This window comes from Sesamum indicum, linkage group LG8 (genome assembly GCF_026168435.1).
Source record: "Sesamum indicum cultivar Baizhima isolate 11 linkage group LG8, ASM2616843v1, whole genome shotgun sequence".
In the NCBI taxonomy this organism is placed as follows: domain Eukaryota; kingdom Viridiplantae; phylum Streptophyta; class Magnoliopsida; order Lamiales; family Pedaliaceae; genus Sesamum; species Sesamum indicum.
The window spans coordinates 3,871,350-3,888,083 of record NC_142664.1 but is presented as its reverse complement, the minus strand read 5'-3'; the positions used below and the strand labels follow the sequence as shown (position 1 = coordinate 3,888,083).

The following is a 16,734-nucleotide window of genomic DNA, read 5'->3' as shown; positions in this document are numbered from 1 at the left end:
CACTACAATTAGCCAATATGAGTTTGATCAGTAAAAGATTGCTTATGAGCTTCCTAGACCTTCTATAGTTGTCCTCACTACGATTAGCCAATATGAGTTTGATCAGTAAAAGAGTGCTTAAAATGTCTAATGGGATTCTAGTAGCTAGCCATTATCTAGACGAGCTTGAATTTGAGTAGAAGTAATGGGTTAAGGATCAGGCTTTCAAGCAACAGTAAAGCTACATATCTGAGGCAAAAGGTCTAAAGGGGAACCCAGTTGCACTGTACAGATGAAGATCACAGAGAAAGACCAGAAGGAAAGCCACCATAAGCCTAATATAGCACTTATTGATGAAACAATTTTTCATTAATAAAACTAGTAGCATTGAATCAGAAAGTAAAGCTAGTGAAAGTGGTAATATGGCTCACAGCTAGTAAGTATCAGAATGTAATCTGACCAACCAAATAGTACATGATGGCCTTAAAGAGGGGGATTAAGAGGCTATGCTGTATAACAATGTACCAGGGAAGAAAAAGCAAACCGCTCCTCTTGTCCTTCAACTGTCCACAGATGGAACTGAAGAAAATCACTAGAAGAACAGATATTATCAAAATTCCTGTCCTTGATGTATTATCAGTAACTTTCTACCAGATTGTTGTTGCAGCCATCTACTGATCTGTCACACAACTCAACAATTGAGTTCCCATAGATCCATCTCACTGATTCTGTAAACCAAGATGCGCTGCAGCTCAACCACTGAGTTCACTCAAACTATGCATTGTTTCTTATTTCAAAAAATAATCAAGCAGAGTGTATAAGGGTAGTCCTCAGCCAATAGGCAGAAGCTGTATTAAGGAGTATAAACTACTTGCAGTATAAATCACAGACACAGAAACACACTTAGACCAATGATCTTTCATGAACTCATTCACATTGCAATCAATAAGAAAATGTCCAAATTAGAAACTACTGTTTATAGCACCGAAAATAAGCAAGAATACAGTTACAAAAAGCATCAAATTTGGAGAGGTGATACAGAAATCTAATCACTCCTAAACAGAAAATTCAAAGTTCGCCAACAAGAGTGACAAAAGACGGATACCATATCCAACATGTCAACAACAATCGTAGACACTAATGTGATGGTACATATTCCAGCAAAGTTAATGCCGCAACAAAAAGTTTCTCTAAGCTCTTTTACATGTAAAACCAAAACCCAATTATACAACCTTCTCTACATAATAAAAGAATTAAGTAAACCTCCTCACTACAGAAATAGTTTTCTAATTTACCTCATGGATGAGAACCATAACCATTAACTGTGGACTCAGGAACCACCACAATAGCCCTCTGCATTTCCACACTCTTCGCCTCTTTAATCCCATTATCACCATCATCATCATCGCTGTCCAAAGTGAACTGCGATTGGTTATTCAAATGCATTTCCCCTCCATATTCGCCTCCTAGGGGCTTATACCGCATAAAGTCCCGGTTGATCCCATTCTTCTTACAGAAGACCGAGTACAACCCAACAACCAAAGTAACAAGAAGAGCCAAATGACAGTTAAACTGTAGTGTCGCAATGGCACGCCCGCGATGATACTCAGGATGCCCTTTGCACTTAATGGTATAATTGCCCCTGCTCCTTTCATGCAAAGCACACCCATCCACAATCAAATTCGAGTAAAATGAAAAACCCATTTGCAGAATCCACAGTCCCTGGAAAACTAACCCAATTCCACGGCCCAACCTTGGATAAGTTGATTTTGAGCTCTTTAATTCGAGAAGAGTGGAAAATAGACATATTGCAATGGGGATTAAAATAAGATTATAGTAACGATTCTCAATACCACTCGGATCCTTATTTTGCGTGTAAAACAACAAGAATTCCTCTCCGAAAGCAAACGCATAGATCACATTGAGCATCGTTAGAGGAAACCGAAAAGATTCTTTGATGTTTGCCAAAATGCCTAAAACAGCATAGAGGAGAAATAGAAACGCAATTGTGATTACCTCCAACTGTAAGGCGAAACCCGTATTATCTTTGGAGTTAACGGCGTCCGACATAGAGACGAAAGAATTCAGAATGGAAAGGAAGGAGAGAACGGAGATCAACAGAAACGTTACCGTCGACGAAAATGACGGTGCCTTGGGGGTTCTGTTAATACTTTGTGATTCGGCCGGCAATTGCAATGGTGAAAACGATGAAGGGTTATTTTTCAGATATTCGGAGGAGGAGATGAGTGATTCCCACGCTCCGATCAGAATCAAACCGCCGCCGGCTACTGTGTAGGTGAACAATCCCATTGTTGACTTCTCACTATCAACCTTCTCAAGATTGATCTCACCGCAGAACAATCGGGTCAAGCAGATGCAAAAAGAAGAAAAAAATCCGACTTATGCGTTTATATATATGGGGTCAACGAATCGAACCGGATCGGATTCCCGGGTCCAACTCGGCGGCTCACCGCTGTGCCGTCGCGTTCTGTGCCGCTAAATGCCAAGGGGAAAAGCTAAAAGCAGAGGCTACCAAAGAGCAGAAGCTGGTTTTCAAATATTAGATTAATTAAGGCTTTATAAATAATAAAATTATGAAATCAAATATCATTAATATACAAAGGTTTCTCTATTTTTAATATTAGTAATCTTTTTCATAGAAGCCATTAACACGAAATAAATTACATTAAATTTAGATAAAATGAGATAAATACAGTAAAATAAACAATCACACAAGTGAGAATACATTGAGATAAATAATTACACATTCAGCACGACTCGATCACATAACCCCGCACTTATAATTCAAATACATTTTTTTTATTCTAGTCAAAAAATAATTTGATGTTGATTTAGTATAAAAAAATACATTAGGCGCAATATAATGTATGATAAGAGGACAATTTTGTCCAAATAATTAATTTAAGGAGGTAAATGTTATATTTTATTAGTTCAGGGGCACATCCGACTTAGAATATTGTTGAGGCGTTAAAGTATATTTAACCCTAAAAACTCTATCGGGCTAAGGAAACAGCTAATTAATATTTGTTTTAGTTTTTAATAAATAATATATTATTATTTCTTTTTTTTTTTTTTTCCCCATCATCTTCCCACCGATTTCCTCCTCCTCCGCCATCGACCACCACACAAGCCACCAACACCTCCCTGCAAGCTGCAAAGGCCACTGATTTGAGCAGTGGCCCCATGGCATTTAGGAAGCATGCATGCCTAAATGCGACTATCGTCGCCCCCAAATCTGAGTCCGTTATGATCGCAGTTATTAATATATATTAGTAATTTGTAGTACATTTTATAAAATTATACTTTCTCTTAAAAAAATTTTGAAATTACACTTACACTCTCTTCAAAAGTTTTCGATTTATACTTGAACCTCTCTATTACGGTTCGGAAGAAAATTACTAATGTAAGCAAAAAATCACATAAATTTTTAATTTTGCCCCTCATTTACATTTATATATATATGTACTTATAAAGAGATAAATGCAATATATATAGAGCGACGTTAATATCCTTATATTTTTTCGTTCATAAGTATAAAATCATTGCATAAAAAATTTAAATGAGGGGTAAAATTATAAATGTATGCAATTGTTTTGCTAATATTAATATTTTTTGTTTAAATTCTAACAAAAAGGGATCAGGTATAAATAATGAATTTTCAGAGGGAGGTATAAGTGTAATTTAAAAACTACTTTGATGAAAAATGTAATTTTATATTTTGTAAAGGGGATCTAAATAACTACTATGGTTGGCAAAGTATAGATTTCTTAAACTACTCCTAGCTATATTTATTTCTTCCACAAATAATCATATACATTTTAAAATTTATCATTTGTTGGTTCTGATAATCAATTATTAATTTTATCTTTTCTTTGGTATGACTACATAGATATAATAAAAATTTGGGAAAAATATAATTTTTGTCTAATTTCTTACGTGCATGGTAATTTTAGTCTAAGTCCAATTCAAAATAGTGAATTGAGACAGTAACTTTTTAAAAATAGTAATTTATATACAAAATTTTCTAATTTTGCCAAAATTGTGCACATGACAACATAAATTTGGGAATTTCTCTAAAATCCGGCGAATTAACTTACATGGAAGTATTCTTTTAGCCGGTACTTATGTGGCAACACGTCACCCCTGCCAACTCACCTTGCCACATAAGCATCAGTTGAAAAAATACTTCCACAATAGCTAATTCGCCAGATTTTGGAGAAATTTTAATATTTATTTGGTTACAATTCACTATTTTGAATTGAATTTGGACTATAATTGCCATCGCTCACAAAAAATTGGACCAAAATTGTATTTTTTTTCCCTAAAGATTTAGGTATGCACAGACATCATATGTGCTTCAAATGTTAGTTTCTTATTAAGATAAATTACAATGAGCTCTTCTGATGAAATTAGGGTAATCACATTAATGTATTATTAGGATAATCATTATTACCTCTTTCTTATTTGAAAAATTACAAATGCCACTTCCGATATTTGATAAAATTATATTATCATTAGATAGAGGGTTGGAATTGTCAACTTTGTCCTTAGTGTATTTTTTTTTCTTTTACAAAAAGAATGAACAAAGTGCATGAAAATTTTTAACAAATTGTAAGAAAAATAAAATATCCACTTGATAAAAAATAAATTATAATTTTTTTAAAAAATATATAAAATTATAATTCGTATTCTATAATAGTATTTTAGTCAGTTCACCACAAAAAAATAAATGAAAACTCCAACAGAGACTAATGAATTGAGTTAATTGTTAGATGATCATTAAATCATGAGATATTGATATTTTTCCAAACAATAATAATGTGTTTTTAATTATGTCGAATTTAAAAAAAAAAACTCATTGTAACTTACGCTTATTATTATTCTTATTATTTGATGGGTATGGCCCAACGGATTACAACTGAAGAACGAGTTAAAGGCCAAATGCTCTACCCCTAGGCACGACGTGATGGTGGAGAAGGCCTGCTTTGTATAGTCCAATGAATTCGGCCCAAACACTAACAACCAACCCAGTTTTCAGAGCGCACATCACTATCTGAAGCCCACGTGATATACACTGGACCCTCCACGTATGCCCTCATGACCAGTATGGAGTACGCATGGCAGGAAGGTTTTCCTCAAGAACTTGGACTCTTGCATCCAACGGACTCCTTGTGGATTAGGACTCCTCCTCCGCCATGGACTCTCTCCCTCACCTAAATAATGACTTTAACAATACGATCCCTAAAAAATAGGATTCAGTCCTGCCTTATCTTAACTAATCCTATGTGTCCATCGCAGGAATAGGAAACACAATTAGCTCCTTGGTAAAGGAGGACACTCCTCTATAAATAGAGAGTTCTCCAAGGCGGGGAGACACCTTCATCAGACAGAATTTTGGTTGTTACTTTACTACGCATCTACTACTTTAAAAACATGATTTTTCTTCACTTTTCATCATAACGTTTCATACTTGCAAGGATTTTTATTATTTTGGATTGTTATTCTTCAGATTCAATACTAACTTCGATGTTGGAGTGCTAACATTTTGTTTTGCAGGTCTCTTTCTTTTTTAGCAATCCAGGCCTAGCGCCCAAACCCTAGTATTAAGTCAATAAAACAAAAAAGAAAAAAAAAACAGAGATATTTTGGGCTTGAAAAAGATAAAATAATCTAAGTTGAGGTTGACAAACTATTAGCAGCAGAAGATATTGAAAAAATACAATTTTCTGAATGGTTATCTAACGTCGTACTGGTGCCAAGCTGGGGGAAAATGACGAATGTTCATCGACTTCAGGGATCTCAACAAGGCATGCTCTAAGGATTTTTACCCTCCCCCTCGAATTGATCAACTAGTAGACTCTACGACTGGATGTGGGCTTTTGAGCATGAAGGATGCATACAAGGGTATCACCAAATAATGTTGGCTCTGGAAGATCGCAAAAAAGTCAGCTTCATCACATCCGCTGGCACGTTCTGTTATGAGGCCATGCCATTTGACTTGAAAAATGCTGGAGCTACCTACCAACACTTGGTAGATAAATCCTTTCGTCCCCAAATTGAGAAAATGTGGAAGTATATGTTGATGACATGCTTGTTAAAAGAAGAAAAACCAAGGATCATGTGGCATACTAGGAGGAGACGTTTGCCGTCTTAAGAGACTACCAGTTAAAGCTTAACCCAGGGAAGTGCGCGTTTGGAGTGAAAGGAGGATGCTTTCTAAGATTCATGGTCACCCAAAGAGGGATTGAATCCAACCTCTTCAAGATCAAGGCCATCCTATACATGAAGGCTCCTTCCACCATCAATGAAGTACAAAGGCTAACCGGGAGGATAGCGGCATTCAGCCGGTTTATCACCAAATCGGCTAAAAAAAACCTGTCTTTCTTCAAAATTCTTTAGAAGGCAAAGGGTTTTAACTGGGATGACTCCTATCAAGAAGCTTCTGAAGGACTTAAAAAATATCTGGTAGGGCTCCCTCTACTGGTCAAGCCTTCTTCGGAATATATCCTCTATGTGTATCTACTACCCACCCCTCAAGCGATCAGCTCCGTCCTTATTCGTGAAGATAATGAAAATAAATGTCAATCTATTATGTCAGCAAAGTGCTCAACAGAGCAGAGGGACGATACTCGCTCATAGAAAAGATAGCTCTCTCGTTAGTCATCACTGCTAGAAGGCTACGACCCTACTTCCTTTCACATCTCATTGGAGTAAAACTAACTTACCCCTAAAGCAAACACTGGGAAAGCCAAACACTTTAAAATGATTGATAAAATGAGCGGTAAAATTGAGTGAATATGATCTCTTATTTACCTCGAACTGCCATCAAAGCCTAAGCCTTAGTTGATTTCGTCTCCAAGACGGCAGGAGCATATGAAGAGAGCACCCGTCAAGCCGAAAAATGGCTATTACATGTAGATTGGTCATCCACGATCCAAAGTATTGGTGGGGATACTCATCACTTCGCCCCAAGGAGAAGACTTGGAATTTGCCGTTAAGTTTGGGTTCAAGGCCTCCAACAATGAAGCCGAGTATGAAGCACTTGTAATAGAATTTAGAATGGCATATGATGCAGGAGCTAGATACTTAATAGCCTACTCATTTCCAACTGATAGTCAAGCAACTAGAGGGTTCATACGAAGCCAAGGAAGAAAACATAATCCAATATCTGCAGCAGATAGCAGAGCTAAAACCAAGATTTGATTGTTTTTAAATTGTACAAATTTCGAGAGAAGAAAATGTCAAAGCTGATTGCCTCTCCAACGTAACCAGTGCTCTAGAAGATTGTAGAACGAGACATATTACCATACAGTACCTCCCCAAATCGAGAACTCCAATTTACATTTAACCCATTTCTCCTACGGGGGATTGGAGGGTTCTTGTTATCCGGTGGCTCGAAGATAGACGCCTTCCAGACAACAGATGGAGGTTGCCAAACTCAAGGTCCAAGCTGCCCTTTTTTTGCTACAAGGAGGAGTTCTTTACAAGAAATCCTTTATGCACCCTCTACTTCGATGTCTTATCTTTCGCAAACACATAAGCTCAGACAGCAGTGGTGCATTGCTCCCCCTCTCCTGGTCTAAAAAATGACGAGTATGCAGACAAGAAGAGTAGGATCGAGAATACTTGATGGATACACCCTTCTCATCCTTGAGAAAGGGTGGATGAGGAAGCCTAGAAAGTGGTCTTGCAAAACTGATAGGAGAAGCCATCGAACTTAGCTTTTTACTCTTGGAGGAACCCCCTGGAGTGGCATCGGGGGTTGGGGAGGCAGTGCACTTTCCTTTAAACTTACTAGAAGAAGGAATCCCCCTGGGATATCGAGAAGGAGGAGTCCCTCCAGCCTAATTCCCGAAGCGTGATCACTCATTAGCTTGTTGAACATGATGTTATCTGATTTAAGGAAAAATAACCTACGTCATAATATGAGATAAATAGAATTAAATGGGAGATAAAAGGCAAAAATAAAATACCCAGGGACTTCCCCAAAACTCCTACCCAGGGATTAAACGAAAATGGCCCAGCAGCCTTTCATCGATGAGGGACCGGCAATCATAAGGGCTTTTGTTCAAGACGTCCAGAATGGAGGTCAGGGCAATAGACCTCTCCCTAACCTGAAGGGCATAAGGAGCTTCCTGGATCCAGTGGTCGGGGAAGGACCAAGGGCGGAAGGTAGAACAAAGAAAAAACTTCTTGGAGGATTGGGGAAAGGCAAAAAGGAAACACCTGGACACGAAATGAATACCTGTCTCCCGCATTTTCAAATGGTAACATCGTGCGAAAATGCTAGCAAAAACGGGGAGCTGATGAAAATGAAAAACCATAAAGAAGCTAGCTAAAAGCTTAAAAGAGTTGGGAACTAACTGATTCAGAGGGATACCAAAATGACGAGTCACGGTGCAGTAGGAGGGGATGGAAAAACACAGGACTGACTTCAACTAGATTGAGAAAAAGGTTAAATAGTTGGGAGGAGGGCGGGAAGGATGACTCTTAGGGGAGGGGGTATAGATAATGAAGGCAAGAGAAATATGATACTCTCGAATTAACTAATTTATCCCCAAGGTTTTGAGGATGGAAAACCCCCACTCCAAAGGTGAAGGAGAGAACTCTCTCTCTCCTCTTCTCCTGGAGAAGAACCCTCTCTGTCCTCTTCCCCTGGAGAAAAATCCTCTTCCTCCCTCCCTCCCGCTTCGGGATCCATGTCCTCCTCGTCAATAAGACGGCGGACTGCCTTAGCCGCTTGGCAGAGACTCTTCCTTCGGTCCTGAGGGAAACTAGGCGGGAAACTGCTTACCTCTCTCAAAGTGGCCTCAAAGGGATCATCGTCTGCAAAGATCTCACCCATGAAGCGAATCGACTTGTTAGAAGAGGACATTTGTCTACACAGAAAATGCTCAGAAAAACTTCAAGAGAGGCAGGATACGTACAGAGTTTCTGAAGGTAAAAGCCTTTGATGCTCCAAGAAAAAGGAAAGAAGAAGAAGCAAGAAAAAGTTACCTGTTTAAAGATGTGGTGAGAAAGTTAAGGACACACCTATGTAACTGTCTATGGTAGGGTGGTTCTAACCATCCCTGCACATGGTGGAGGCAGTTATCACCGCTCGATAGCCAAGAATGCTAGGTTTAGGTCTAGCCATCAATCCCTCTCTTAGCATTGGCAGAGCACGGTACTCAAGTGCATACATTCAAAAGAACGCATACAGACTGGAGAAAACAAACATGGAAGGATGTCACTTCAAGTTATCCTTCTTCCATTCTCAGAAGGATTCCTGTTGATTGAAGAGGACAAGGACTCTTACTCTAAGTAGTTGAAGGCGTCCCTCCTCCTTAGAGTGGAGGGACTAGATGATAGGTATGGCCCACGGATTATTGCCCAAGAAAGAGTTAAGAGGTCCAATGCTCTACCCCTTAAGCACGACCATGATGGTGGAGAAGGCCCACTCTATGCCCAACGAATTTGGCCCAAACACTAACAGCAAGCCCAGTCCTCACGCGCACATCACTCTTCGAAGTCCACGTGGCATACACTTGGACCCTCCACATATGTCGTCCTGACCAGCATGGAGTACGCGTGGCAGGAAGGTTTCTCTCAATAACTCGAACTCTTGCATCCAGCAGACTCCTTGTGGACTAAGAGTCCTCCTCTGCCTTAGACTCTCTTCCTCACCTAAATAATGATTTTAACAACATGATCCCTGAAAAATAGGATTCAATCCTACTTTATCTTAACTAATCCTATTTGTTCATTGTAGAAAATAGGAAGTACGATTAGTTCCTTGGTAAATGAGGACACTCCTCTATAAATAGGGAGTTCATCCCCAGGCGGGGGGACACTTTCATCAGACGGAATTTTGGTTGTTACTCTGCTGTGAATCTACTATTTTTAAAAACACAATTGATCTTTACTTTTCATCATAACGCTTCATTCTTGCAACGATTTTTTGGATTGTTATTCTTCAGATCCAATACTAACGTGGGTGTCGGAGTGCTAACATTTTGTTTTGCAGATCTCTTTCTTTTTTGAGCGGTCCAGGCCCAGCGTCCAAATCTAAATTTACCGCACTCGTACTAAAATCACACACATTATTACTATTATTATTATTATTATTATTATTATTATTTATGTTAAGCACTTTATTCCCCTAAACTATACCATAAATGTGCTTTGGTCGCATTCTCCGTTGAACTAATAGAATGTAATGCGTAGCCCCTGAATTAATTTAGTTGGAAGAAATTGTCAGCATGTCATATATTTATATATATATATATATTGTTCCTAATGCGTTTGAGGACTTTTCGCCTTACATGATCAAATCAAATTATTCCTTAATTAAAAAAGTAATATGTTTTAATTAAAATAACAGAAAAAATAATTAATATCTTGACCAGTTTAAATTGAAACCAAAGAAATAAAATTATATAAGAGATGCCAACAAATACCAAAAGTGTAATATAATAATATGTAGAACTACTTGAACTAAAGAAAGAAACATGAGAGTTCAGCGTTGGAACCACGTTTATAGTTCTGGAAGAAGACAAAATGAAAGTAAAATCACTTTTGGCACAACGCTTTTTAATAACTTGAACTCCGTGCCACACATGCAGTCTCCAAGTCTCCTAAAACTTCCAACTGGACAAAACCACGCTTCATCTGGAAATTCATTCTATTTCTACCACGACTTCTGCGAGCAGCCCCGAAGACCTGGTCTTTTTTATTTTATTTTATTTTTTTATAATTGAAGACCTGGAAAAACTTGCATTGAATTTGAGGTTGATGGCTCAGTTCAAAGTTTTCTTTTAAAAGAAAAAAAAAAAAAAAAGATGGTTCTGAATTTTGGTGTAATTTTACTAATTTCCATTAGAATTTAATTTTGAAACATTTTATATATAAATAGATGAAAATTGAATTTATAAAGTTACTTTTTTTCATGATTATTATTATTTTATACCATTCCAAATTTATGCACATATTAGTTTCAAGTTTTAATATTTATAATAATTGTAAAAACGTATTATTGGATCGAACTGAATTGAATATTCAGTATGCCAAATAATCAATCGAATTAATCAGTTCGATTTTGGTAATTACGTATCGAATCTTTTTTCTATGTTTCGATTCAACAGCCAGTAAATCAGATTTTTTGTTAAAAAAAAGTAAAACCTAAATATTGAAAAGAGTAATTGGGCTTTTTATTTATTTTTTTATTTTTAATATGTGAAATAACAAAAATACTATAAAATATTAATATATAAAAAATATCTATACAAAAATAATATTTCGGTACTCATTAGATTCGATAAACCATCACTAAAAATCAAAATCAAATCGAATATCGAAACTTCCAAAAAATAAAAATCAAATATTAAACTGAATTTTCTAGTCCAGTTTCAATATATGTACCAAATTTCCAATTTTAGCTGAATTCAATCAATTTACTGACTCATGAACACCCCTAATCGTTAAGATAGACCTTATTTTTTGACAAAACTTTTAAAACATAACATATATTGATTTTCTAAAATACTTCTCTAAAATTATTTAATACATAGAAATCAAATCAAAATTACATTTCCTAAAATAGATCCAATTGTTTACAGTCCAATTGACTATATTTACATAATGAATTCAAGTCAATCAATCAAGAGAACAAATACATGCTTCATCTTTTTCTCTTAGCCTCCACAACCCCCCCCCCCCAACCCCCCCACCCACTCCCGAATGCCTATAAATACAAATACTAGCCGTTCATCACAAGCACAAATCAGCTAAGACGAGTAAGAGTATTCTTCCTAGTCATGATGGCACTCAAACCCCTTCACTTCTTCTCCTTGGTCTTCCTTGTTTTCCTAGCCCTTTCTTCCGTCGCCAATGCCAAGCGACAGATGCCGAGTGATCAAAAACCCTCGTCGTTTGACTTCATCAAACACTTGGAAGGGTGTCACAAGGGCAACAAAACTAAAGGGATCCACCACCTCAAACACTATCTCCACCAATTCGGTTATCTTGATTATCCTAACCAAATTCACGCCAATGACGATGATTTCGACGATCTCCTTGAATCCGCCCTCAAAACCTACCAACACAACTATCACATCAAGCCTACGGGGACGTTAGACACTGAAACCATCACAAAATTGGTCACCCCTCGATGCGGGAACCCCGACATCGTTAATGGTACCAACACCATGCTCCCCAGGTCGAAGAAAACACAAAATTCAAGCTCGAGCCCGAGCTCCATCCACACAGTATCTCATTATAGTTTCTTTCGTGGAAACCCGAGATGGCCCCCTTCTAAAACACATCTGACTTATGGGTTCTCAGCCAACACCCCTACCAACGCCATAGACCCCGTCGTCCGTGCGTTTGAGAAATGGGATTCTGCCACGCATTTCACCTTTTCACGTGCCCAAAACAACCAAAGGCCTGATTTGGTGATAGGGTTTCACCGCCGCGACCATGGAGACGGAGCCCCATTCGACGGCCCAGGAGGTACCATAGCCCATGCATTTGCTCCAACCGATGGCAGGTTTCATTACGACTCAGAGGAGACATGGTCCATCGCGCCCAACGCAAATGCATTCCACTTGGAGACGGTTGCGCTGCATGAAATTGGGCATCTTCTCGGGCTTGGGCATAGCTCAGTTGAGGGTGCAATCATGTACGCTAGAATTCAACGTGGGGCAACCAAGAATTTGCATGCAGATGATATTCAGGGAATTAGGGTTTTATATAATGTCTGAAATCAACACTACATAGCTGAATTATATACTACGTATGATAATAAGTCTCCCCAGCTAGTTGGAGTTATGTGCTAGTACTAAGGAATTCCCTATGTTTGTTTCTTTATCCCATTTTAGTCGTATTTTTTTCAAATACAACGTAATAGTTCTTCATTTTCTGAATATATTTCATTAAAGTCTTTGACAGTTAACTTAATAGATCTAAATTACAATGGATGGAGAGTAAATTTGAATAAGGTCAAATTCCTATTGATGTGAAAAAAAAAATTACTCAAGTCTAGTGATCCAATTTGAGATCTTTGACCCTTGGTTTGCAATCTCTAAACTTGAAAACTTGTAAAATAATCGTTAACACCCCAATACTTAAGTCAATAATTGAATAAATAAAATCATAATGAATTGAAGAAGTAGAAAGCAATTTCTCGTGTGTTTAAGTGTAATTAAAAATGATTCCTCTTGAAAGGGGGGTAACTTATTTATAGGCAACCCCCAGTTTAAAGAATAATGAAAAATTCCTCAAAATTCAATTTTCAACTGCAGAGGATATATATCCTGCGCAGTCGGGCTTTTTGACTTTCGGAAGGGTGGTTGGGAGATATCCTCCAGTAGCCAGGTCCCTTGATCTTCATTGGGAGGTTGGTTTCCAAATAAGGACACCGCTAATTCGTCTTATCTGTTGTCACATGTCTTGATTTTGACAGTTGAAACTTATAAGCTCCAGCAGGTTTATGGTGGACATGAATTAAGGAATCACCATGGACCTGACACCTAGATTCATTGAAGGCATCTTTTTGTCTTGGCTTTATTTGGACTAAGCTTCCAAACATGTCGAGGTCCTTAGGTTTCGCCTTAATGTGGGCTTTCTTGGTCCACTAGTAGTAGTCTTCGATAAAGTGTCATTACATCATGTACTATAATCTTATTTTCATGAAAAAAAGAACATAAAATTTTAAAAAATCACAAGACCATTCATAAAAAAATTGTTATTACAATTCTCCATAAAATCAAACATAAAACCAGATGCAAGATAATAACAAGAACAACAACAACAACAACAATAATAATAATATGATGATGATGATGATAAATGATATTATATGTCATATCAAGTACTATTACAATAAATTCTACATCAAAAAATTCAACATCGACTCATATCTTGTAGTATTCCTAGTTTTTTTTTTTTCCTTTGAAAAAACCGCCTATACTTAGACTTGAGTTTGGCGGACCCCTACCTGTTTATTATTCAAAAAATTATAGTGTGTACAATTGAAAAACAGTAAACAAAGGAATACTTACTCCCTTTACAAGTCAGACTTCCTAATCTATTGCAAGATCAGTGAACAAGGAATACTTAGTCCCATTACAAAACAAAGTCTATCCTAGCCAAAGAACAAAAATACTTTTACTTCTTGTTGTGTCCATCCCTCCTCTGCATCGGCAGGACCTGCTGCTTAGTGCCCCCATCTAATAGATAGCCAACTCTTCCCCCAATACCCGACGAGAAGGCAATAATCAACTAACCTGCACCTCAAGGCGTCACGCAAGCTCAACATTACTAGCGAAGATAAGGGATGCCAGTCTCTCAAGTCTAACAATGCCACGTAGGACTCCTGTAATATCCCCCTGATACAATACCCGAGTCAACTGCTAGGAAGCGACTTCCTTAGCAAGATGATCAGTTACCCATTCGTCTCTCAAAAAATATACGGAACGTCCGATCCTAACACCTGCTGGATCTGAACGATATGCATGATAGTTAGACGCTCGAGACTATAATAGTTAGAGAACTGCAGTTGTGTCCACCTCAACCATAATGGGGGTCAAATCATGTGTTAGGGCAAACTCCAAACCGCGCCAGGCAACAGTGAGCTCTACAATCACACTAGTTGTTTTGCCCAAAACATACTAGTATGCGACTCGCACCTGTCTAGCCGCATTATGGATAATGCTTGTCGCTCCTGCTGGCCCGGGGTTCCCAAGGGAAAACCCATCTGAGTTAAGTTTGAACCAAGCCGGAGAGTGGGTACTCCAACACACTACACTAAGGGCTCGAGGCACCACCGGTCTGAAAAAAAAGCCCATAAACTAGGTACAAATCACCCTTCCACAGTGTGCGTGTCAAGATTTGTGCTGCATACAGTCTGCGGAGATGGCGCTGAACCTCAAATATGATGCTAGTGGCCGTAAATTGTACCCCACGATACTTTGCAGCATTCTGCTGCATCTATGTAAACCATAGGATTAGAAATGGAAATGTGCGAATATGCAAGTTCGAGTGAAACGGTGTGGAGTAGCACCAGAAGAGTACCATACAAATTAAGGTCCCACAATTCACAGAGCCTAAGCCCAAAGATGTCAGCAAAGTGCTGCCACACACCCCGCACTACCGATCCCTCAACAAATAAATGCGGAATGGCCTCCTCTGCCTCGCAAAATTAACATTTAGACGGGAAGCTAAAGCCTTCTACTTCACATGTACATCCACTATAATCTGTTCCTGGAATAGTAGCTACAAGAAAACTGACATCATTGGCCACAATGAGCAATGCCACATTTCTGCAAAAAGCTACCGCTGAGGAAAAGCCACTCGAATAGCCTCCTAGGCCCATGTTGTCGAAAACATCCTCTCTTTGGCCCCCGTCCACACAATCTTGTCCCTCTGACCTACTGCAATCGGAATTCAGCAAATAACATGTGCAATCTGTGGCGAGACTGTTTTGAAATTCTTGGCACATTCCATTCGCCATTATGCCAATAATAATGTACCAGTTCCATAGTGTCGGGTACCCCGTGCATGAGCTGGGCCAGAGGTTTCTCATCAAACCAATTATCATGCCAAAAAGATACAAACCCATGGCCCAAAGTTTAGAAGATGAGAGGCTCCACCACATCTCTAATGCGAAACAGACGGTGCCAAACAGATGAATGATTCCAATTATGAGGCAAGTGAGTAGGAAGTGTCCTACAGTAGCTGACATGCAAGAATTCCAACCATAAGGATGGTTTGAGCCTAAACTACCACCAAAGTTTCATGGAAAAAATTCGAACATAACCTGCCAAACTCCAAATACCCAAACCACCTTCTGCCACTAGATAACACGCCTTGTCCCATGAAGACCAATGGATGTGCTTGCGCCCATTATACGAGCCCGAAAAGAAACCATTGAATATGCGCTCAATGGTTATCGAGACAGACTTAGGCGGATGAATCACCTGAAGCAAATGTAAGGGCATAGCCTGCAACACAGTTCTAATCAAGGTTAGCCTCCCTCCATGAGAGAGATTCGTTATTGCCCAACCATGGAGCATGTCACGTAATCGGGAACTGACCCTGCAACTGTGACGATGGCACCTGTTGGCCAACAAGAAAAGAACTCTTCGCACTAGTGATCAGTTGTCCCGACACCCATTCATATGTCCGTAGAAAATCACGGAGTAACTCCATATGTTGCCTGCAGATGTTAGTAAAAATCATCATATCATCGGCATAAGCTAGGTGGGACACCCGAACCCGGCCTGATGTCTGGTAATACATCATCAGTTGTGCTGCAAAAAGCCTATTCAGTCCCCGAGATAAGTAATCAGCAGCAAGCACAAATAGCGTCGGAGATAGAGGATTCCCCTGCCGTAGACCTTGTGTCAAATGGAATAACCCTGCATGCCCTCCGTTCACAAGGATCGAAAACTAATAGTTTGAGACAGCATTAGCTACCAAGTCAATCCAGCATTATGGGAAGCCCTTCAGTAGGAAAACTCGATAAAGGAACTCCCAACTGACCCAATCATAGGCCTTGGCCATATCAAACTTCAAGATCACATTTGCTTTAGACCGTCGAGACTCTAGTGAGTGAACAAACTCTTGTGCCACAAGGACATTATCGCTCAACAATCGCCCCAAGACAAATTCACTTTGGGATGGGGATAACACCTTTGCCCGACACACCCAAGCCTGACGGTCATCAGTTTCACGCAAATCTTATTCGTAACATGA

At 38.8% G+C, this 16,734-nt stretch overlaps 2 protein-coding genes across 2 annotated transcripts; one reads left to right on the top strand and one right to left on the bottom strand.

Annotated features, from left to right (window-relative positions):
* Positions 1-1,015: 1,015 nt before the first annotated feature.
* On the bottom strand, positions 1,016-2,509 carry LOC105167690 (plant viral-response family protein (DUF716)). The gene has a single exon (XM_020696367.2). It carries the CDS (start codon positions 2,287-2,289, stop codon positions 1,276-1,278), a length of 1,014 nt encoding a protein of 337 aa, XP_020552026.1. The 5' UTR covers positions 2,290-2,509; the 3' UTR covers positions 1,016-1,275.
* Positions 2,510-11,761: 9,252 nt separating this feature from the next.
* On the top strand, positions 11,762-12,893 carry LOC105167689 (metalloendoproteinase 3-MMP). The gene has a single exon (XM_011087494.3). The coding sequence runs from the start codon at positions 11,796-11,798 to the stop codon at positions 12,738-12,740; it is 945 nt and encodes a 314-aa protein (XP_011085796.1). The 5' UTR covers positions 11,762-11,795; the 3' UTR covers positions 12,741-12,893.
* Positions 12,894-16,734: the final 3,841 nt, after the last annotated feature.